General features: G+C 54.4%; 8 protein-coding genes across 8 annotated transcripts; 3 read left to right on the top strand and 5 right to left on the bottom strand.

The window, feature by feature from the left end:
* Positions 1–771: 771 nt before the first annotated feature.
* PG985_011764 (uncharacterized protein) lies at positions 772–3,400 on the bottom strand (the record flags this gene model as incomplete). The annotated part of the gene is made up of 2 exons (XM_066831531.1): positions 772–873; positions 1,136–3,400. The coding sequence occupies 2 exons, from the start codon at positions 3,398–3,400 to the stop codon at positions 772–774; spliced, it is 2,367 nt and encodes a 788-aa protein (XP_066679581.1).
* A 615-nt stretch (positions 3,401–4,015) lies between these two features.
* On the bottom strand, positions 4,016–5,032 carry PG985_011763 (uncharacterized protein; the record flags this gene model as incomplete). Its single annotated transcript, XM_066831530.1, has 1 exon — positions 4,016–5,032. One exon carries the CDS (start codon positions 5,030–5,032, stop codon positions 4,016–4,018), a length of 1,017 nt encoding a protein of 338 aa, XP_066679580.1.
* Positions 5,033–5,910: 878 nt separating this feature from the next.
* On the top strand, positions 5,911–6,642 carry PG985_011762 (uncharacterized protein; the record flags this gene model as incomplete). The annotated part of the gene is made up of 2 exons (XM_066831529.1): positions 5,911–6,338; positions 6,435–6,642. The coding sequence occupies 2 exons, from the start codon at positions 5,911–5,913 to the stop codon at positions 6,640–6,642; spliced, it is 636 nt and encodes a 211-aa protein (XP_066679579.1).
* A 170-nt stretch (positions 6,643–6,812) lies between these two features.
* On the bottom strand, positions 6,813–7,483 carry PG985_011761 (uncharacterized protein; the record flags this gene model as incomplete). Its single annotated transcript, XM_066831528.1, has 2 exons — positions 6,813–7,092; positions 7,194–7,483. 2 exons carry the CDS (start codon positions 7,481–7,483, stop codon positions 6,813–6,815), a joined length of 570 nt encoding a protein of 189 aa, XP_066679578.1.
* Positions 7,484–7,988: 505 nt separating this feature from the next.
* Positions 7,989–8,636, bottom strand: PG985_011760 (uncharacterized protein; the record flags this gene model as incomplete). The annotated part of the gene is made up of 1 exon (XM_066831527.1): positions 7,989–8,636. One exon carries the CDS (start codon positions 8,634–8,636, stop codon positions 7,989–7,991), a length of 648 nt encoding a protein of 215 aa, XP_066679577.1.
* Positions 8,637–9,197: 561 nt separating this feature from the next.
* Positions 9,198–9,929, bottom strand: PG985_011759 (Haloacid dehalogenase- type II; the record flags this gene model as incomplete). The annotated part of the gene is made up of 1 exon (XM_066831526.1): positions 9,198–9,929. The coding sequence occupies one exon, from the start codon at positions 9,927–9,929 to the stop codon at positions 9,198–9,200; it is 732 nt and encodes a 243-aa protein (XP_066679576.1).
* A 1,372-nt stretch (positions 9,930–11,301) lies between these two features.
* PG985_011758 (uncharacterized protein) lies at positions 11,302–13,450 on the top strand (the record flags this gene model as incomplete). Its single annotated transcript, XM_066831525.1, has 5 exons — positions 11,302–11,390; positions 11,531–11,620; positions 11,696–12,418; positions 12,471–12,845; positions 12,925–13,450. The coding sequence occupies 5 exons, from the start codon at positions 11,302–11,304 to the stop codon at positions 13,448–13,450; spliced, it is 1,803 nt and encodes a 600-aa protein (XP_066679575.1).
* A 2,008-nt stretch (positions 13,451–15,458) lies between these two features.
* On the top strand, positions 15,459–18,175 carry PG985_011757 (major facilitator superfamily domain-containing protein; the record flags this gene model as incomplete). The annotated part of the gene is made up of 10 exons (XM_066831524.1): positions 15,459–15,639; positions 15,749–15,804; positions 15,955–16,285; positions 16,371–16,488; positions 16,618–17,064; positions 17,138–17,167; positions 17,225–17,329; positions 17,395–17,449; positions 17,625–17,651; positions 17,714–18,175. 10 exons carry the CDS (start codon positions 15,459–15,461, stop codon positions 18,173–18,175), a joined length of 1,812 nt encoding a protein of 603 aa, XP_066679574.1.
* Between the last annotated feature and the right edge of the window lie 2,894 nt (positions 18,176–21,069).

Genomic DNA, 21,069 nt, shown 5'->3' with positions numbered 1-21,069 from the left:
CCTCGCAGCTCGGTGAGGATGCGTAGATAAGGATGCCTCGTATGCCAAGTGACAGCTCAAGCATCCGGGCGTAATGCGATGGATTTGCCTAAAAACGGACGTATCAAAAGCGAGAGTGTGGGAGTACACTCGCAAGGCTCGACCAAGCCCCAGAGGCTTTGGCGCCCGAGTCACCTGTATCATGCAAGCCTCCACGCTATGCTATCCCATACCCCAGCACTTGTGAAAAGGAAAGTGACAGCGGCGGCAGTAATCGGCTTAAAATATCAATCAAATTGCACTTGCTTACATCTACCGGTACCAGTGCTACGCACTCATACACGAAGCCTCGCTCTGTTATTGCATCTGGATGAGTCAACCTTTTTACCCGGCTGACGGGCTGGAATCGAAGAAGCTTTGAGTGAACGGCGACGAAACACGTGGTTGAAATGCGCCACTTCTTTGAGACACTTCCATTTGCACCAAGAGTTTCAATGAGCTAGCTTCTACAAAGCTAACACGACCGATGATAAGTGCAGGCGGTTGTCTTGGTCGGATTTAAGAGGCGTACATGTAATCATGCAAGGGCGGCTACGGCAGATGCAGCCAGACTAGCCAATAGATCAAGAGTGGCCTTATTGACTAAGAGCCTCAGTACGTATTAAGAAGCTACATCACGATGGAATTGGGGGTCTCAATTCTATGCTTGGGCTGGACTAATCCAGGGAGAATAGAGACAAGAAAGAATCACCAAAAGAAGAAAAGAAGACAAATAAATCCTACCACAGTGTGTCAGTCTAAACCTTGATCTCCGTTCTGGATGTTGCCCATAGCCGGCATGGTGATAAGGCTGATCGCCCTCCCGTCAACGGCCTCGCCATCAAGGTCAGCCGTCTGCGAATGCATGAATATTATTGTAAGCGTATGTAACCAGAGGACACCGAGATCTATGGTATGACTGATACACTTACAGAAAGGTTCAGTCAATGCACCAAGAGGTGTTCTGCATCTTCTCTATCTTAGAGCATGGTCCAAGCAGGATCAGCTCACAGACCGATTCTATGCATTCGTTCAAGGCCACACTCGTACTGCGTTCCACGCCATAGTACACATTGGTATTGTGCATTGTTTCCAACAACTCTTCGTCTCTACTAACCCTTTCGATTATCTGACTTCTGATGAAAGCTTCGAGTTCACTAGGCCTTTTCCGAAGCTCCTCCAATAGCTTGGTGTGGGTAGCGCTTAGTTGATCAGCGAATCCCATCAGCTGGTTCTGTGCGCGGCGCATGCGTCTTGACACCAGACCAATGGTGACATGGCGATGGACCGTGACCTGTACCGTCTCCATATCCTGGGAATCCGTGAAGTAAGAAACTAGAATCCCCGTATGCTGGGTTGCGAAAGCGAAATCGCCCTTCATCAAATCGTCTTTATGTGAAATATCGGTCAGTTCACGGCTGTCCTTCAAAATGATTGCCCAGTGGTTATCGGAGTTCCATGGCAGGGGACTGTCGTGCCAATGCCCATGCAAATAAAGTTTGAACCACTGGCTATTACCGTTACTCAGTATGAGAAAGCTCTTAGCGATGCATCGAGAAAAGTCAGAGAGCCGCTGCAGAATTGCCTCGCGGTAAGTGATAACCCTAGAAGCAATCATCCAGGCCGGCCGAGAGATCGTAAGACCTGCGGATGACAATACGGATGGTAGGCAAACACTGTCGCATAAAGGACCTTGCCAGTCCAAGGATGACAACTCCATGTCTCTCATAACTGTCGCAGGTGCCCACCTGAACCCCCAAGTTCTCAACTTCCGGGGGGCATTCGAGAAAGCAATACTGGTTGAAATTGGGGATAGCTTGGCCCATATCATAGCCATTCGACGATCTCCATCCGAGAGACCAATTAGCTCCGTCATATCGTCCTCTTCGAATTGAAGTATCCCGCCTCCCAGACAAAGGGCCTCATCCTCCTTCCTTGTCGTGGATCTTGACATGAGTGAGTACCTGAGTTCAACCGGATCCCTCACGCGGTCCTGCAAGCCCCAAGATCCAGACAGTTCTGAGACTTGTGTTTGGTTGTGAAGGGTAAGGAGATGATACTCGATCAAGGTTGCTGATAGAGCCAATCCGTCGAGGAAATCTTTCAGTTCAACGATAAGATCAACGTTTCTGTCGTTGAAAGCAAACCATGTTCGAGCTGGAAGCCTCGGCATTCTACCTTCTTGGAATGTCCACAATCGATGTGACCATCCGCAGACTTCTATTCGAGCAAGTAGCTCGGAAGGGCTAGCTCCATCTGCTGAGTTGCGTCGTAGGTAGGAGTCTATGACGAGCACGTGAGATGCCTTACTGTATGGTTCACGCATTCGTAGCAGTGCCTTCTCCCTCAACTTGATCGGGTCTCTGGGAATACACAAGGTATCGATCCAGAATGGAACGTCAAGTGCTCTCCCATAACGAGGCAATTCGTTAACAAGTCGCTGAAGCTCCATCACAACGCATAAGGGAAGTGTATTGCCAGATGGGTTTCCCTTCCCATCGGCCCAAACATGAGATATAGTCGTAAATGTATGTACGCGTCTCTGGTCAAACACTTGAACTCGGCCATCCCTGATTATGACGATGGGTATGCCTCCTGAATGTATGATTTGTGCCAGTTTGGAGGGGTCCGGTCCAACATTGGCGCAGCCACATCCATCGACAACATGGCCCGGTACATACTGCTCTTCGTCGATTTGGAACGCATTGCACTTGGTACGTGTGCAATTTCGATGTGCCATATTTGACTTCGGTGGATCCAGATTTGCTAAGTACCATAAGGTAGAAACGTGTAGGATATGTGAGCCATTGAAATACTCAACGTCATGCAAGCACCACTTTTCCTTCATTTTCTGGATGATGGGAAGACCACAATCAATTGGAAAAAATTGGTACTTGTCTCTCCTGAATAACCTGCCAAGCATCATGTGATCGGTTGTGCGTGAGAGCGACCGGCGAAACTTCTGCATAGCATCGACCAAGTACTCCGCCAATACAGAGATGGCCATACATGTCAATGACAGGTCCTTGACATCTTCGCCAACAGCATGATGGCATACAGAAGCCAAAGCCAATGTCTTTGATACCACCGTTCTATGCACGTCGATGAATGAGTCGCTCCAACGTTCCACAACAGCAAGGCCGTCGTGGCGGGTTCTCGTCCGAAGGCTGTGCGTTCTGGAATCTACCAGTGTCTTCAAGTATTCCGAAGTAAGCAGCTGTGAACCGGTATTCCCACTTTTGCGAAACAAGCTCATGTTTACCGGTTCGTCCAAGAATTCGGTCAACAAGCCAAAATAAAGCCACTCTTGAGCAACAGATACCAGACTCTTGGGGGATGGGACAGCACCAGACTGCGGCGATGATGACTCGAGCGATTCCATGATAGATCGGACCGTCCACTTGTATTTCTTCGCATAGTCGTCGAACGGGCGGCTATAGTTATCCAGTGCCCTGAAAGGTATCAGAAAAGAGCCGATGCCTCGGTCCCTTGGGAGAGGAAGATGATCCATCGGCAAGATGGCAGATCATTCAATTGTTATCGATCAGTTGATAGCAACTTAAGAATGATATTGGTAGGTGACTGAATATAATACGACGTGTTAAGGGGTATGGTTTCGTTGCGTGTTGGTGGTGAATATTAATGGAAGAAGGAAGTGCTTCATTAGGGCTTCTGGAATGGGTGACATATCTATGTGCTGAGTGCAAAAAAGGACGAGGTGCCAATATGCATCCATCCCTTATTTTGCCTAAATGCATTGTTTGTCAGCAAATCAGACCAGATCACGCTTATTAGCCCTCAGACGCGGATTATGACACGCCCCCTTCACAGTGATAGCAGAGGTGACTTATTGGATCGGGTAATAACAGGGATCCTGCCTAAGCGACCAAAGTAGTCGACATGCAACTAGCAGCTTCAGTGTGTACGACAGAACAGATTCGGTGGACTTTTTGGCTACCTACAGAAATTTGAGAAACCTTTATTAGCTAATAATGTGCTAGTCGGCCTTGTCGCCTCCTGTCGTGCTCTCGTCACCCCCGGTCGTGCTTTCATCGTCCAGACACGATAAATGTTTATCGTTGCGCAAAATATCCCCACCGCTTCGGTAAGCCCTGATGATTCCCGAGTTCCGTTCTTTCGAATTTTCGGACATACGGTCAATGGCCTCGGTGGCCTGCTTCTCCAGGCGTGTCTCGTTGGCCTGCTTTGCCTCCTCCTTGATCTCATGGAGACGTTTCAGCCAATACATCCACCTCCATGGGGTGAAGCCAGTGGGGGAGCGTTTCCCGAACTCAGACTCGGTGAAAATCTCACCGCCCTGCCCAATCGCGCTGGGGCAATCGTTCCAGTAGACGTCGGAGAGGAGAATGAGGTTCTGGCCGGCTTCCTTGATCCATGCGCAGACTGATGGTAGTAATTGCGCAATGCTTAGGTCGCGGATGCTCCGACGGGAGTCCTCGGCGTCATCCGCCTGATCCGGGATGCAGAGGTCTGGAGCCCTCTCTTCGAACGTCGCGCGGAAGAGGACGAGGGCGACCTGACAGAGGCGGTCCTTGCTGACGCGGGTCGACGCCAGCTTGGCCAGAAAGGATGAAAGGTTCAAGCGCTGGGCGCCCGACATGGTGGCACAGCTCTCGATCCAGAACTCGGTCATGTCGGTGGCCAAGAAGGGCAGGTCGTTCCACAGCGTGCCCTCGACCGTGCGCGCAATGTCGATGCCGTAGTTGCCCGCCACCGGCCGGGTCAGCGGGCCCAGCCCCTGGATGCGCACGACGTCGAGGACCAGCCGGTCGTGTTCGGCCGTCTCGTGCGAGGTGTGGCGCCCGAGCTGGTAGTACATGTGCCACAGCGAATGGAGGAAGCCCACGAGCGAGTCTACCCCGTCTCCCGAGCAGTAACGCTCGGTGACGATCCCAGTGCGGTTGTAGAAGGCCGCGCCCCTGAGCTCTTCGAACTCGCCGCGGGTCACGCACTCACGCACGTCCTGCCGGTCCAAAGCTTGGCTGTCTAGCATAGTGAGCTCAGGAGGGCCTTGGGGCGAGCTGCTTAGCAGAGAATCACGCAGATGGTGCATCTTATGTCGTTGATGTAGTTGGTAGGCATGAGTTTCTGGCTTTGGTACTCTTTTAGAATGGAAGAGAGAAGAGAAGAAGCATATTTGTAGGCACGGCGATGAAGATTCCACCCTTTGACCGCTACGGCACGGATGTGGAACCGCCATAGCCACGTACCACAGCCATGAATAAATAGGCAACGATCATGCCATGTTTATGCACGGTTAGACCGGCTGTTTGGCGTGGATTTGGGCCGTAATCTTCGAGCGAGGCGAGATACGGGTGTCACGGCTTGTGACTATCTCAACGGAGCTGCTCTTTGACTTCAGATCAACTGAACCAAGTCGATGGGTAGGCGTATTTGGGTGACGGCGGCTGCTGTAAGCACACTGAGCAAGACAATATATCAAGGAAGAAGCATATCTTTCAGAGTTATGGTCTCTGTACATAGCAGTTGAGAGGGCACTTCGATACGCCACGAGATCACCATTGCAGACAGGCCTACCTTGCAGTGCCATGCAACCCTGATGAACCGTAAGAAAATATGCTAGTCAGCTTGTTGGATGTCACTAGAGTTCAACAGCAGTGAAGGAAAAAGGAGACCATATTCGTGTTTTTCATCAGCATGGCATCTAACGGGGCATTGATTGGTCCCATTCCGGTACCCCACCCAGTCTTTATGAAGCCCCGCAGTTCTTCGACGACCAGTCAATAACATCTCTACAATTGTCAACTTCACCCCTACAGAAGAGAACCCAAATCGTCAACTACCATTGAAGAGCGGCAGCTTCTTCTTCGGGTTTCTAGGTTCGGCCCAGTACACAAAAACATATACACTATGCCCGGCTCCTCCCTCTGGCTCGTGCCGCCCCCCTCGCACCCCCTCCACGCCATCATCGCGGAGCTGATCGAGCGGACCCTGCCCTCCGCGTTCCCGGACCTGACGGGCCCGGCCTTCGCGCCGCACATGACGCTGACCTCGGGCATCGACCCGGCCGTCTACGGCGATAATCCGCAGGCTTGGCTGGACGCGGTGCCGTGGCCGCGTGCCGCGGATGTCGATGTGCGTCTCGAGAAGGTCGCGACCCAGGACATCTTCTTCCGCCGCTGCTTCCTGAAGGTGGCTTTTGAGAAGGGTGTTCGGGATGTCGCGGGGCTCGCTCGGGCTGTCGGCGTGAATGGGGAGGGTTATCAGATTGGGCCTGTGACGGAGAAGTGGTTGGAGGAGTGGCGGGAGGCGTTTGGGCCGCATGTTAGCTTGATCTAGTAAGTTTATGTCCCTTGCATAGCGCATGGTCTCAGCTCTCAGTGCAATTAGGTACCCATGGATCTGGCGTGATCTAGCTGCTGACATTTGTACAGTGGAGAGAATCCCATCAACGATCAGAAGCTAGGCGAGATTTCAAAGGCAGTAGAGGAGGCGGGAGTCAGTCTGTCGTCGTCGTCGTCCGAAGGGGCGAATGACACCTCCAGCAAACAAGGTGGATGGAAAGGAGGCGTCGTCTGGCTTGTTCCTACCGATAGGCCCATCAGCGAATGGAAGCCGATCGCAACCCGGACTTTGGACTGAGGCGCACCAAGACCTAGCCACGTGTCGATATTGCGTTCTTAGAGGAGTCCACGTATTGTATTGAGAGTATTATTGTCCATGACTGACTGAGAATATCTTCCTCCTCTATCTAATAATGTCCCTCACACAAATCTATCTCTATCAAGACGTCTAAGACTGTACCCCTTCTTTCATCCTGCTGATGCAAACGATCTAAGCCCTGCCATGTCGTCTGTTTGGCATGGACCAGAGCGCACGACCTGGTGAGGTGGGATCTCTCCGTCTAACGTCGGCATCTGCAACGCGACGGTCTCGACGATGCCTGGGTAACGAGTGTAATGGCCTTTCTCGCTCACGTTGGCGGTATCTGCCGCGAAGATGAGGCCGAACTCCCCGCCCTGAACGTACGCACCCCCAGAGTCGTCACCAGGCACGGTGATGTGAGCCAGGCCTGTGGTGAACATGACCCATCTGTACACGAACGAAAGCAACAACGTGATTAGTACTAGTCGTTAATCCACCAGTGGTTTCGTTGGACCTGATGCTGTCTCCTGGGGAGGGGTGCCACTCACTGGTTGGCCGGGGCGTTGTGCAGACCGCCGTCGAAGTTCGCAGGAATGACGCCGAAGTCTAGCTTGGTGACGTTGCCCAAGCTTGCCGCCGCACTGCCGCGGGTGCCAGGCGTGTCGGAGACGGCGAAGGGCGCGTCCATCTGCCAGCACTCGAGCGTCGACTTGCCGCCGGTCGCGCCAATGGCCGTGATGTTGAGTTTGGTCTCTCCCGCGCCGGCCACCTCGGGCACGCATAAGCATGCGAGGGCCATGCACAAGGCCAGAGGAAAGTTTTTGATTTGCCGAAACATCTTTTCGATTTTGTTTTGAACAGTCGCAGGGCAAGCTGGAAACAAAACAAGAGCCAAGGGTTTGGATGGCGGTTTTAGTAGCAGGGCTGTGCCACATTGAGTCGGGACGAACGCGATTCGGGCTGTCAGAATAACATCGGATGGGCGGTAAGCATCGGACGATGTAACCTAATAAATTTGTTCCACGTCATGCGGCACAGCTTTGCTTGCTGTTTACGGATTGAATTTGTGGGAAGCTACGTTCCTGCATGCAGGTGGATAGCATGGGTCATGGGTGTAAGCTGACTGTCAAGAGTGATTTGTGAGATGTTACTCTGGGGCTTTGTATTAGCATATCTATACATAAACTGACTACATGTATACGGCCCAAGGTTTATTTCAGTTTCAGTTCCTATTCTGAACATGACCCCAATCCTCCAGCCCCGAATACTTCGGTAGGTCATGATAGTAGAGCGAGGCATGCACAGCTATGTTGCAGTCGTTAGACACCCGCTGTTATCCAGTACTATGTCAGCGCAACCAAAGCTTGTCGCGATATGAACGGCAGCCTCCAAACCATGTAGATTCGAGAGTTCACCTGCGAGCACAGTGGTGCTACCGCACACAGCGCCTCGACAACTTTGTCAAAGGCCGCCTTCCGTCCTACTAACCAGAAGTGCGGACCAGCTTGGCTGAGCATGGTGTTATAGCAAGCGAGCGAGACGTCATAGGGGCTGTTGACGTCGAGTGTTTCATTGCCGACGCGACGGGGGTCGTCCTCGGCCCGGTCGGAGCACAGCTCGAATCCGATCTTGTACCCGAAGGTCATGGCAGGGTAGTGGCGCGGACTTACGTTACCGTCGTGCATGAAGGTGATGCCCCTTGTGACGAGCTGGAGATGCGGTCCCATCATGGTGCACCAGCGCTCGAACGCGTCGGGGCCGCCAGGGAAGGGGAGCTTGAAGGAGAACCGGTTCTGGCTGTAGTAGAGACCGAGAGTCTCCTTGCGGATTTGGCGGTTCGTCCTGGTGAGCGCGGGAGGAGCCAGGGCGGTGCATGTTGTTGGTCCGTAAGGATCGCTTGAGGTCTCATACTCGCCGAGAGCGAGATAGTAGATCTTGTTTCTGAGCTCTGGTGGCAGATCAAGGAATCCGAATGTATCTTGGTCTGCCATCTTGAACGTCGCTCCTCTGATTCAGAAGAAGCGTCACTTTCATGTAGCTGTTATAGACTTACCTTCTGGATCTCTCCGTCTAATGGGGGCCGACCAGAAACGAGGTTTGCGGCCAGCGGAATACTTAAGAAGGAGACTAACCAGTTGTTTCGAGAAACAAGTCCATTGTCCAACTTTGATTTGGAAGAAAGCGGAAATACGGGACATATATCGACATTGTCCCTTGTCTACGAACAATGGCGGCCTAAATATCGAACTTCATTTGACATTGGGTAAACATACTGTCTTTGTCATAAATAGTAGCCCAGAAGACCCTCCTTGGCTGAGCCCTGGACGTATCATCTTGTCTTAGCCGGAGTCTTCTCGGGGATCTCGGGTGTTGAAGATAGAGGGACGACACATGCTAGGAGCCCCATGATACAATCCCAACTGCGAGCACCACTGAAGTACCCCATATCTGTGCCAGATCTCCTTTTGATTTGTCGAAGTAAAACATGGTCTTACCAACCCTGACTCGAGACAACTGAGCCCCCGCAGAGATAGTCGTATAAATCTAGCATCTTACTGTCCACTTTCCAGAGCATCCGCCATTTGCCCAAGTGTATCAAACTTCCAGTCAAACAGCTCCTCCCCGCGGTTGCCCATAATCGCCCCCGGCCTGACGATCCAGCTGGACTTGAGCCCGACCTTCTTGGCCGGGTGGTGGTCGTGGAACTGGCTCTGCGCCGTCTGGATGACCTGTTCGGGCTTGACGCCGAACTCTTCGTCGACCCGCCGCAGCATGTGCTCGAAGTTGCCGAGGTCGGGCTTGTAGGTGCCGACGTCCTGGGCCGTGACGATGAGGTCGAACGGAACCCCCTGCAGCGGCCCCGCGTTGGTCGCCGCGAAGGACTCGCGGTCCACGTTGGACAGCACCACCAGCTTGTAGTGCTTCTGCAGGCGCCGCAGCGCGTCCACCGTGTCCGGGAACGCCGGCCAGAAGCCCACTGACTCCCCGAAGACCTTGCTTTCTGCGAAAGTGGGGCGGTGCGGAAGACCTAGCCGGAAGGCCACCTGGTCGTGCACCGTCGCCAGCAGCGTCGAGTACTTCAGCGACGGGGATAGTCTTTGTTGCGATGCCTCCAGCTCGTGAAACACGGTCAGCAAGTGCTCGTTGCTGAACTTGGCGGAGGCATCGTTGGCCTCGAGGAGGGGCTTCAGCGCTGTCAGGATGCCGGTCTCCCAGTCGACCAGGGTCCCGTAGACGTCGAAGCACAGGAGGCGGTAGTTGGAGAGCTTCAAATCTGTCGCCATGGTGATGGTATTGAATATGGATTGATTCTGCCGATAGCTGTATTGTGGGATGACCCGGATGCAATGATAGCAATATAGTGCGGTATTTCCCCTCTCTTTGCTACCCAGTTCGCCGCATATTTCAATGTGTCGGCTGCCCTCCGAACTGCGTGGAGTTTATCGGCTACGCCCTACGAGCTACAGTGGTTCCGGTACCGGATTCCGAAATGTCAGAGAAGCTGCCAAACTCTTGGCATATATCATGTGGATTCGATCAATTGCAAGTTGAAGAAACATGACGGCCGATTGCCACTTTGCCAATGCGTCGCAGAATCCGAAACATGGCATTTTATCAGAAACCCCATGCATAGAACCGCGCTGGGTGCATCATGATGCAATGGCCCATGGAGGGTCTTTGCGGGCTAGCCCGGAAGACGGGGTCCTCGGCTCTCCACGCCGACGGCGTCCTGCTTTCCATCAAAGAGGGTGTGGTTGGTGTGTGAGTTCGCCCCGTCGCGACAGTACTACTAAAGAAACACTATGACAAACAATTGCGTTGGCGAGAGTTGAATTTCGGGGTTTACCGTCGAGCGGATCAACGCACCGACGGCGATAACGGGACCCCGCATCCAGCGAGTCGCGTCGCATTGGCATTGCAGCCAAACACGAACACGACGACTGCGTTTGTTGTAAGAACGAACAAACAGGCTGTCATCCAACCTCGGGTTCTTTCCACGAAGCTGGGCCCTAATCATATAGAGTTTGATCAGAATGGGGATATACTCGTTCAATTGGCATGTCGATACCCACGAGATGATCTCTGCTGGTGGATTTCCTCATGTCCAGGGGGTCCATTGTCGGCGATACTCCGGACCGAGGCCCACTTGACAGCCTTGGAGATGGCACTAAGGCATTGCGGTTTAGCCTTTGTACGGAGTACTTTTTAGGGGGTTTGGGGAGAGGAGTTGATTGACGGAAGAGGGCGAGCGACAATCGAGAGAAGTCGAGAGATTGCTGCCGCCCATACTCGAACAAATTCCTGGCCCCAGCACCCAGCAGCTTCCAGGGGATCCCAGGCCCGCCAAGCGTCCAGACTCTGGTAAAAAGAGATCAGTCGACCTACGGCGCCCCGTCCGATCACGTTCGGATTCGACGGGCGAGAAATGATCGTCTGGGCTTTCCTGTTGTTACCTCTCCCCTGCCGTGCTTGTTGTGGATTAGCAGCACCCTCAGCAGCCGCACAGCCACGAATCCATGGACCACGTACCCGATTGATTCACTGCTCCCTATCATTTTCTCATCCACGTACACCTTGAGAGCCAGCCCTTCCCTCCCCCTACAGCTGCCGCTGCCTTACCTCTAAAACCTAATAGCTCCTGCGCGGAATACGGCAATGGGCAAAGCCCCGCAGCAGTCTCCGCAAAACTTCGACGATGTCGAGGGCATTGCGGTGACCCCACCGTCATCCAACACGCCTATGAGGTGCGTCGCCTGCCATTTTGTTCTGGGTCGTGTCGTCGCGGCCGTCGTCGTTGACATCTCGGATCCGATGTCGACGGGCCTGCCGCGACCTCCCTCCCGGTCTTGGACCTGTTGAATCTGACTGAGCCTGCATCTTCTAGGATGGACTGCGCTCCGCGTGCCTGCGCCAAATGCCGTTCCTCGAAGCGGAAATGTGACAGGTTGCTGCCCAAGTGCTCGAGGTGCACTAGGTATGTCATCGTACCATTTACCCGGGTCGGGTCGATCCCGCCCGCCTAACAAGATGAGATCTAACCGCCACACAGGCTCAGCGCATCATGTGCTTACTACTACATGGTCGGCGACTCCCAGAAGATCGGCGGCTTGCACTCGGGCCTCGAACTGTCCCAAGGCGAGTCGGCGGTCGACACCCTGTCGGTGCTGGGGCGTCCGAGCCTGCTGGAGGATCTTTCGGCCTCCCAGATCCTCAACATCCTCCGGGACAACAAGACGGACTGGCCCGTGGTGGCGGACAGCTACTTCGACTACATACATCCCTGGCTGGGCGCCGTCCACCCCATCGTCTTCCATCGCATGTTTGAGCGGTATCGCACCACCGATACGCCCGAGACGATGAGCGACGCCACATGCAATGAGGGCTCCGAGTCGAGTCCGGGCCACGACCCCCTCGAGATGACCGTCGAGCAGGCTCTACTTCTTGTCATGATGTATTTGGTGATGCGTCCCGTGCCCGGCGAAAATCCGAAAGCCGTGTGGGACGAAGATTACCGGCTAATGAAGCGCGTACTCTCCATAATGAACTGCGGAGAGCCGACGATACTCCTTGTGCAGTGTCTAACCCTGCTGTGTCTCTACGAATACGGTCATGGCAACACTCTCGCCAGCTACCGTACATTGGGGGACGCCGCGATGACGGCGAGAGTTCTTAATGTGAAGCCAGGCCAAGTCGGCAGCATGGGCTCGAATTGGTCCAGCATAGAGGAGGAAGAGATGTCTGGACTATGGTGGAGTCTCTTCATTATGGACCAGTAAGTAAAGCCGGCCCCGTCGAGGAATTGCAGCAAGCTTACCATTTGCCAGGTCAATCCATTCCGACCAGCCCGCCATGTTCCTCCCTTTCATACTCGAGTCTCCGCAGCCGAGTACTTGCTTACCGGCCTCGAGCGTGTCCTGCCCGAGGCATCACAGCCCTTCCTTTTCATATCAACCGTCACAACGGACACCGGTCGGCAAGGCGATAACGCCGGACCTAACCGCTATTCAAAAGGCAGCCCAAGTTGCCAACATCCTACATCGGGCCCTCCGCTGGGAGTCGGAACGCGACAAGACGGCTCCTTTGCCGCCGATTTCCGTCTTCTCGCACCTCGATGGAGAGATCCGGACTGCTACACAGACCTTGATTGAAGACCACCGCAACTGGGAGATGGAGATTGATTGCTTTGCTATGTGTGTTTCGTAAGTACTCCCCGAGCCAAGTCTGGGCGGGCCCTAGCATCTCTCGAAACTGGTATGTCCATGGCTAACCATTAAGCAGTGCGTTATTTACCCTATACTTACCATATATGCCGTCCGAAGAAATGGGCTCGCCGTCCAAGAGCATGATCCAGGAGAACATGGACCTGGCCTGCGCTCTGGCGGCGCTGAAATTCGCGTGCCAGATCGGCATCGACATTGCGTGTCGGCTTTACGAACGGCTAGCGCGTAATCCGGGCCGGGGACATACGGTGACCGCGCCTTCAGCGGCGACGTCGTGCTACCTGACCTGTAGGGGCTTCGCGGAGCGCTGGCGGTTCTACCCGGAGGAGGCCGAGTACCTGGACGGGCAGATCCGGGACCGGTTTGAGAGCCTGCAGTTCTTCTCGGGTCGCTGGGCGATCGCCGAGAGCATCATGTCGCAGCTCGAGGCCAAGGGGCTGAGCCGCGCGTACTACTTGCGGGGCTTGTCGTCGCTGTCGCATACGACGGATGCGGGCGGGGATACGACGGACGGAGACGCGCAGACGCAGGGGGGCACGCCGAGCATTGCGGGCGACGATGTCGTGATGAATGACAGCAGATAGGAAAGGAAATGTATGATGCGATTGACTGAGTACCTGTCGCCTGTTTACCGCGACGATGCCCCGGTGTGCTTGCTCTATTAATGCCTGGGTTTAAAGATACGACATTTGAACGATATCTTGGTACGATGAACGGATTGCAAGTAGCAATGATGTTCAAGTTAGGGATAGGAACTTGCATGATTGAGAAAGCATGCAATGGAACTTAAGTCACCAACGACAGCCGCTTATCGCATACGCGAAAGCTCAAGGCAGCAGAAGGATGCGCACACATCGGCGTTCAGCGCGGCCGAGACGGGCCTCGTGCGAGCGGGACCTGAGTGCCACGCGGAACGTTCGCAAGGAGGAAGTGCCATCGCACGCCGAGTCGCGGTCAAAGGATGCGCGCGCATCTAGAAGGCTCTCGGCGCTTACTTCTTTCTATGCCGCGCGCCTCAGCTCGTAACTCTGAGGAATATACACACACGTGGACGTCCGACGCTTTCGCGACTTCGGCTTCAAGTCACTGTGGTCCAGCTTCAGGCCAGACGACCCCGAGTGCGCCTTGGGTTACACATTACGGGGGCTGAATGTAACTGTATGCACTTTATTCCCATACCGCTGGTGGTGCTCATTGGATTGGGGCAGGTCTTTCGATAGCTCCCGGAACCGAATCCAATGTGCTTCATTTAGGTCTCTCAACATAGGCTCATCGCTCCACGTTTCATGTATTATTGTCACATCATTCATTTTCATCGTGCCCGAGAACACACCAACTACATTATGAACACATATTACGGTATCATGTGTTGCGTGAAACTCGTGTCGCGATTGTTACCAGTAAGTCCCCCAATCTGCATGCAACCTTCCACCTCGACCGAGCTTTCCGCATGCTGAGAAAGCAGGTAGCCGGGGATCCGGATCCCAATCCAACCCTGAATGATGCACAAGTGCACGTTATCATGCAGCACACTCGATCCCTGCGAAACGTGGTCTCGGTCCCCAGCCCTATGAGCCATCTGGCTGGAGGGCATCTCGTGGGAAACTATCCCCGACCGAACATAACGATATTGACGCTCACCAGCACGGTGCGCGCAGAATGGCGAGTCATGGTTAAAAATAGAGTATATCGTAAGACTCGTCGTAAACTAAGCAGGATTATATGCTCAAAACATTGCTTGTTGATTGATAACACGCATATGACCTGCTGATGTATCGAGGCAGCTCGGTGGGGTGCCGGTGGAATGCCATCCCGGCAGGTGGGATGGGTGAGTAATATTGATAGTGCGACCGCGATTAACTTTGGGAAAAGACTGGGCAAATGTCAATTGCAGTTTGCCTTTATTAGTAAGGCTGCCTGCCCTGTCAGCCTCCAAAGCGCGAAGCACCGAGTCTAGCTCCTACTTGGCCCAAGAACGGTGATGGTCTGTTACACTAACGTCGAAAGTGGTGAATGCATCTTCCACCAGGGGGTATTCTCGCGCTCATGTCGCGGCTCTATTACCGGGCGGAGGGTCAGTCCCGGATCGTCATTCTTTAAGCCCGTCAGTTACCAACTGCCCTCGCGCTAATTGTCGTGGATCGATGCAGGAGATATCGGGAATAAGGGTGCGCGCGATTCCCATCCGCACCCTAGCCAAGAAGGGGAGGGGCGCTTTTACGTCATGCGATCCCACCCCATACCGAAGACGTCAGCAAGACGCGCTCAAATCAGGGGGAGATGCTGGGTAATTAGTCGATAGGGAATGAAAATGGCGAGCTCACCGCTCACCCTGTCCCTCGAGGAGAATGGTATCGATGGAGAGCACCCATCCGACTGAGTCTGTTTCTATTATTAAGAAGAGGGTGCCTGGCGATTGTCTGCTTACAGTACTGTATATATATACATTTGGCACATCTACTTGCGACCTGATGGAATGACACAAGAGACAAGAGCTATATCAAGACGAACCCGAATCCTCACAGGCGAAAGAAAAGAAGCCGATAGTATAGGAGGGGACCGAGAAGAAGAGGAAAAAGCCCGACCGCCACCATGCCGAGCCTGGGACGCATCCTCTCCCGGCCGACGGCCAAGCCCTACCGGACGCGCCACCTGGACGCCGAGGAGAAACCCTACATCAACGCCGACGGCCACGTCGACTTCGCGCCCGGCGACGTCGAGAACCCACACAACTGGTCGACGGCGAGGCGTTGGTATTGCACCTGTACTGCCGGTATGTGAATAACACCCCCCGAGTTCCTCCGCGAGATCCTCCAGGAGAAAACTGCCACGTCCGCGATTCAAGGGAGCTCTTTCATCTGATGTTTATGTGTCATGAATAGTCTTACTCGTGGTGAATGCCACATTAGCCTCATCCGGCCCGTCGGGCTGCTTTCCCGTGAGTTCATCCCATCAATCCCTACAGAACCCGTACTCTCTCTCTCTCTCTCTCTCAGCTTCAGCCCAACCAGTGACCGCCCCGAGACTCACCGCGCATGAGACCGAGAAGAATCGAATTCCCAAAAATAACTGACCATCCCCCAAATAGAGCATCTCGGAACACTTCCACGTCTCCGAAGAAGCCGCCGGCCTGACCATCACGCTGTTCCTGCTGGGCTACTGCGCGGGCCCGCTGCTGTTCGCGCCCCTGTCCGAGTTCTACGGGCGCCGCTGGATCTTCTACATCACCTTCCTGCTGTACCTCGCCTTCAACTTCCTGTGCGCCTTCGCGCCCAACTTCGGCGGCCTGCTCGTCGGCCGCTTCCTGACGGGCACCTTCGTCAGCGCGCCCCTGAGCAACGCGCCGGGCCTCATGGCCGACCTGTGGAGTCCCGTCGAGCGGGGGAACGCGATGGCGGCTTTCTCTTGCATGGTTTGGAGTACGTATTCTTGCGTATATCTTGTCTTCTGTCATTGGGTTGGGTGATGATGCGCAGTAGACGAAGGCTGACTCTCTCTAACTAGTCGGTCCCGCGATGGGCCCGGTCATTGCTGGGTTCATCCAGCTGAAGGAGGACTGGAGGTGGATCTTCTACGTTATGCTGTGGTTCGGCGGTGGCACAGCCATCATCATGTTCACATTGTAGGTTGTCCGTCCCCTTATCATGCTGTCTCATCATCCCGACACTGTCATGTCGTCGCATCCTCCATGAGGGTGGGGAGGGGAACCTCCTTCGCGACGGAATCGTAGCTAACTCAAGGCTCGATGCAGACCCGAGACATTCGGCCCCGTAATCCTCAAAACCAAAGCCCGCCGCGTCCGCGCCGCGAAAATGCCCGGCTACGAAGACGTGAAAGCCCCCGTCGAGGACACGGACCAGACGCTGCTGCGCATCTACAAGGTCGCGCTGACGCGGCCGTGGATCATCCTCTTCGACACCATCTCGCTGCTGTGCGCCGTCTACATGTCCATCGTCTACACGCTGCTCTACATGCTCTTCTCCATCTACCCCATCGTCTTCCAGGAGCGCCGCGGCTGGAACGCGGGCGTCGGCGAGCTGCCCCTCATCGGCACCGTCGTCGGGTCCTTCCTCGGGGCCATCGTGGTCGTCGTCGACTCCAGGATGAAGGCGAAGCGGGTCGCGAGGGGTGAGAAGCTGGAGCCGGAGGACCGGTTGCCGATTGCTATGATTGGCGGGGTTGGGTTCGCTGTGACCATGTGAGTTCTATCTCTCTCTCTCTCTCTCTCTCTCTCTCTCGCGGGAATGGCGCTAATCTATTATACCCCCCAGGTTCTGGTTTGCGTGGACGGCCGAGTTCAAGTAAGTGATACCCATGAAAGAGACAGGCACTCGTATCACAAGCTAACATTGGCACAGTTCCATCCATTGGATCGTCCCTACGATCGCCGGTGTATTCTTGGCCTCCTCGCTGATGCTCATCTTTGTGGGCTATCTCAACTATTTGGTGGACACCTATCTGATGTAAGTCTTTCACTGGGCATGGGCATCAATCATATGATGAACACGGCTAACCACACTTTCTTTAGGTACGCGGCTTCAGCTATCGCTGCCAACACTGTGTGTCGGTCCGCTTGCGGTGCGGTAAGTACTCGTCCACCCTTGAACGCTTTATTATGGATCACGGCATTCTAGTCGAAAGATTTCAAGTGGTATCCTTCTCGATCACTGGGAACTGCAATTTCGACCTTGAAGGGTTACCCCTGTTGTCGAGTCATTGCAACTCGAATATGCGCTAACTTGAAGATGTAACTTACAGGCCGCACCGCTATTCACCAACCAAATGGTAAGACGCCTGACCACATCCTTGCAGATATAAGTATAGATGCTAACATGTCCGATGCATAGTTCACCGCCCTGGGCATCGGCGGCGGCGGCTCCCTCATCGGCGGCGTCGCGACCCTCCTGGCCGTGATCCCCTTCGCCTTCTACAAGTACGGCAAGCGGATCCGGGCGCGGTCCAAGTTCGCCCCGACCGAGCCGACCGAGGCCCAGAAGCCGGACGACGAGGAGCAGCAGCGGCGGCGGCGGGCCTCGAACGCCACGGCGAATGCGGCGGCAATGAGGCCGCCCATGCGCGAGCGCCTGGAAAGAGACGTGTCGGTGATCTCGTCCTCGTCGGAGGAGTCGACCGTGGTGGTGGGTGGAGGTGAAGGAAGCCACGGAGAGGGAGAGCGCGAGAAATTCGAAGAGGAAAGGGGGAGGAAGCGCAGACAGGAGGACGAGAGGACAGGGGGCGACGACAACCTGCAGAACTCGCTGGGGGAGCCGCGGGACGAGAACGTCAACTTTGGCAAGGAGGCGGTCTGAGCCCTGAGGCTCTTGGAAGAAACCACGGGGTTTCAAAGAACGAACTGTAAATACATTGGAATACCCTGTCCAAATCCAAGTACATACATACTCATCCATCCGTTCGTCCACTACGAGAGACGAACGACTCCCGGATCAGCTCCTGGTGGCAAGATCATCTTGCCGTCTGGTTGGGATTGGTTAACCGAAAAGAGTCTACTTCAGCCGCAGGGGCATGTGTCAGTCCCGATCCATTCTCGTGATGCGCATATGCCATGCAAAAAGGGTCGCAATAGTTCTGGAGATGGCAGAGTCATTGGGAGTCCACGGACGCCGGCACAGCACTACAGAGTACTTAGTGTAAGCACATGTAGTTGTGGGTGATTCTTTATCCATCTGCTTGGCCAGACCGAAGTAGACAAAATAGGCGCTGATGCGGCGCGGTTGGCGCGCAGGGGTTGGCTCTATTACTCATTTTCAGAGGTGGTATGGAGGCATGGAGTCGTCGGGCACCATCGTCGGCGATAGTAACCACATTCGAAGTAGCAGCAGCTGTGGTTGATATCGACCTGCGACTTGGATGCCTGCAGCCGTTGGTCCCTTGGCGCGTCTGGGGATGCTGTAGCCTGTAGGTGTGTCTTTGGCGCTGGGGTTGCTGCTGGGATGCCCCCTAGCGGCCTGGGCATTTGGGGGACTTGGGGGCAGAACTTGGGGAAGTTCCAGTGCTAAACCCCAACCCCGCATGCTCCCCCAGCCAAGCACGTCCCAAAAGAAACAGTCTTGACCTACGTCGAACTGGGGTCCTGATCGTACGACACGGTTCGTGGCAGCGGTCCTTTGGTGATGGCAGATAGCCAGTTACTCAAGAATCATTGGCTCATAGTAGATAGAGTAGTTCATCCCTAGTAAGCTGATCGGAAGTTTTCGGACGCTGCCCAGGAGAATCGCCTCAAGCTATCGCGACTACTGTACAGTATCTCGACTGTTGTCGTTGGTAATTGCTGCGCTAATAATAAATCAAAGTGAAACAAATTGGGCAAACCACATGTCCTGGACAGGTCCCTTGACCCATCTCAGCCAAGGTCCAGACCTTTCGGTGGATTCAATTGACCCATTCTCGAAGGAGAGTGGCCAGAGTGGATGGATATGTAATGAAACCACTGCCAACTTCCAAGTGCGTGGAAAACCTGGAGTTGCGGGGGAAATAGGATGGGGCAGCAGAAGAAAAATGTTGTCTGTCTGGCAGGATCCGCTTTGCTGTGCAGCGATGGGTCGGAAGTTGTCCGGTCAGCTGGGTGAACGGTTTTGGTCGGCTGCATGTCAACCGGTCCGCTTTCACTGCCTGTCCTGACTCTGCCATCGCCTTGCTGTTCTGTCGCAAGATTGCCGACGTCCATCCAAGCAGCCTCGTTTATATAGTCGGCAATTCTGCCCAATTTCGCAGAGAAAACAAATGAGACATGCTCTGTTTCTCAAGCTTTTGTGCCACGCCCGCCAACAGACGGGACGGGAGACGCCCCCCAGGAAAGGAAGAGACAAGTCTTTTAGGCGGTAAGCCTCAATTCTTGTCTGCACGCCCGCCCGTGCTCGCAAATCCATCCATCCAGCCCCTACAATCAGCCATTGGCTCGTTCCGTTCTGCTTGAGCAGGCTCGCGTCTTGGCCAAGATGTGCAAGACATCTCACGCGGCGATCGGCGCCCACGCCAAGCCAGCGAACGAAACGCTTGAGTACGCCACATAGAGGACCTTTTAGAGGACCTTTTTCGACGAGGGTTGTGGAACAACCATCCCTGGGCACCACCGCACTAGGATCGCGGCGCCTTTGCCCAGGTGTCTAGTTTCCAACCTACGGAGATTTCTAGCTTGGGGTTACTGGACTTGTGGGGGTTAGCTGGTCCACGGGTAGAAAACTCGGCACCCAGCTTGCCGTTCTTTTGCAGTGCGAACTTGGTGATAATGGTGATGATGCAAACATCACGGCATGAGACTGTCCAGAACTACATACGAGCTTGACATCTGCTAGAGCCTTAAGTCAAAACGTAACATGTCAGCTGAAGAAGAAAAATGGCATAGACTCCCCACAAAGCTAGACAGTTTCCAGTATACGAAGCGTAAGGGAGGAGGAGGCTGTCACTTTTCCCCCATTTCAAATTATCGTTACTTCGCGCAGATGGCCAATGAGGATAGGAATCCATGTAGATGCGGCGGCGCGATGCCACCACACGGCCACGCGCAACGCCTTAATCAGTAATCCCGCACCTAGCCACTGACGAACACCGTCATAGAGATCGGCAGAGCAGAAGATATCATCTGTTTGCTGCCCTTGCTGTTCACATAATCCAGCCAAACCCAAGACAGCTGTCATTGAAACATTGGCACGCAAGGTGACGAGACCGTTGAGAAACGCCACGGGAATCACCAGATACTTACATAAAACTACTCCAGTATTTCCCCACGGTCTACTCTTTCTCTCCTAGTGTCTGTCTCCGTATCGGAGGAACAGCGCATCAGAGAGGGAGAAGGAGCCAGTTTTCCTTCCCCCGGAAAAGCACCAAATTTAGTAGGACGCGGGGAAGACGAACGAAATGCCGGGAATATTCGGGCCTTTAGCACGCGAGGGCCTGGCTGGGGGGGGGGGGGTGGAAACGAAACGGCTTGGGAGAAGGAAAGAAAAGGAAAATACAAAAAACAAACCTTGGGGAAACGGAGCCTTGTTTGGACCATATTGCTGGGCGAGATCCGGGGGGGGTCACGATGCTGGCGGCGCCGGCGTCTTGGCCTGCCAATGGCGCCCAGGCCCAAGACACTTGGCAGCCTTGGCTGAGCACACACGACCCCAGAATCGCTGCATCCGCAACGAGACCTGGGGGAGGATGCCTGTGTCTCGCACGGCAACTCACGAATCAGCGGCGC

This window comes from Apiospora marii (assembly GCF_038362585.1).
Source record: "Apiospora marii strain CBS 49790 chromosome Unknown utg000009l_segment0_segment0, whole genome shotgun sequence".
Classification (NCBI taxonomy): Eukaryota; Fungi; Ascomycota; class Sordariomycetes; order Amphisphaeriales; family Apiosporaceae; genus Apiospora; species Apiospora marii.
The sequence above is the reverse complement of the archived record's forward strand: the minus strand, read 5'-3'. Positions and strand labels throughout refer to the sequence as shown.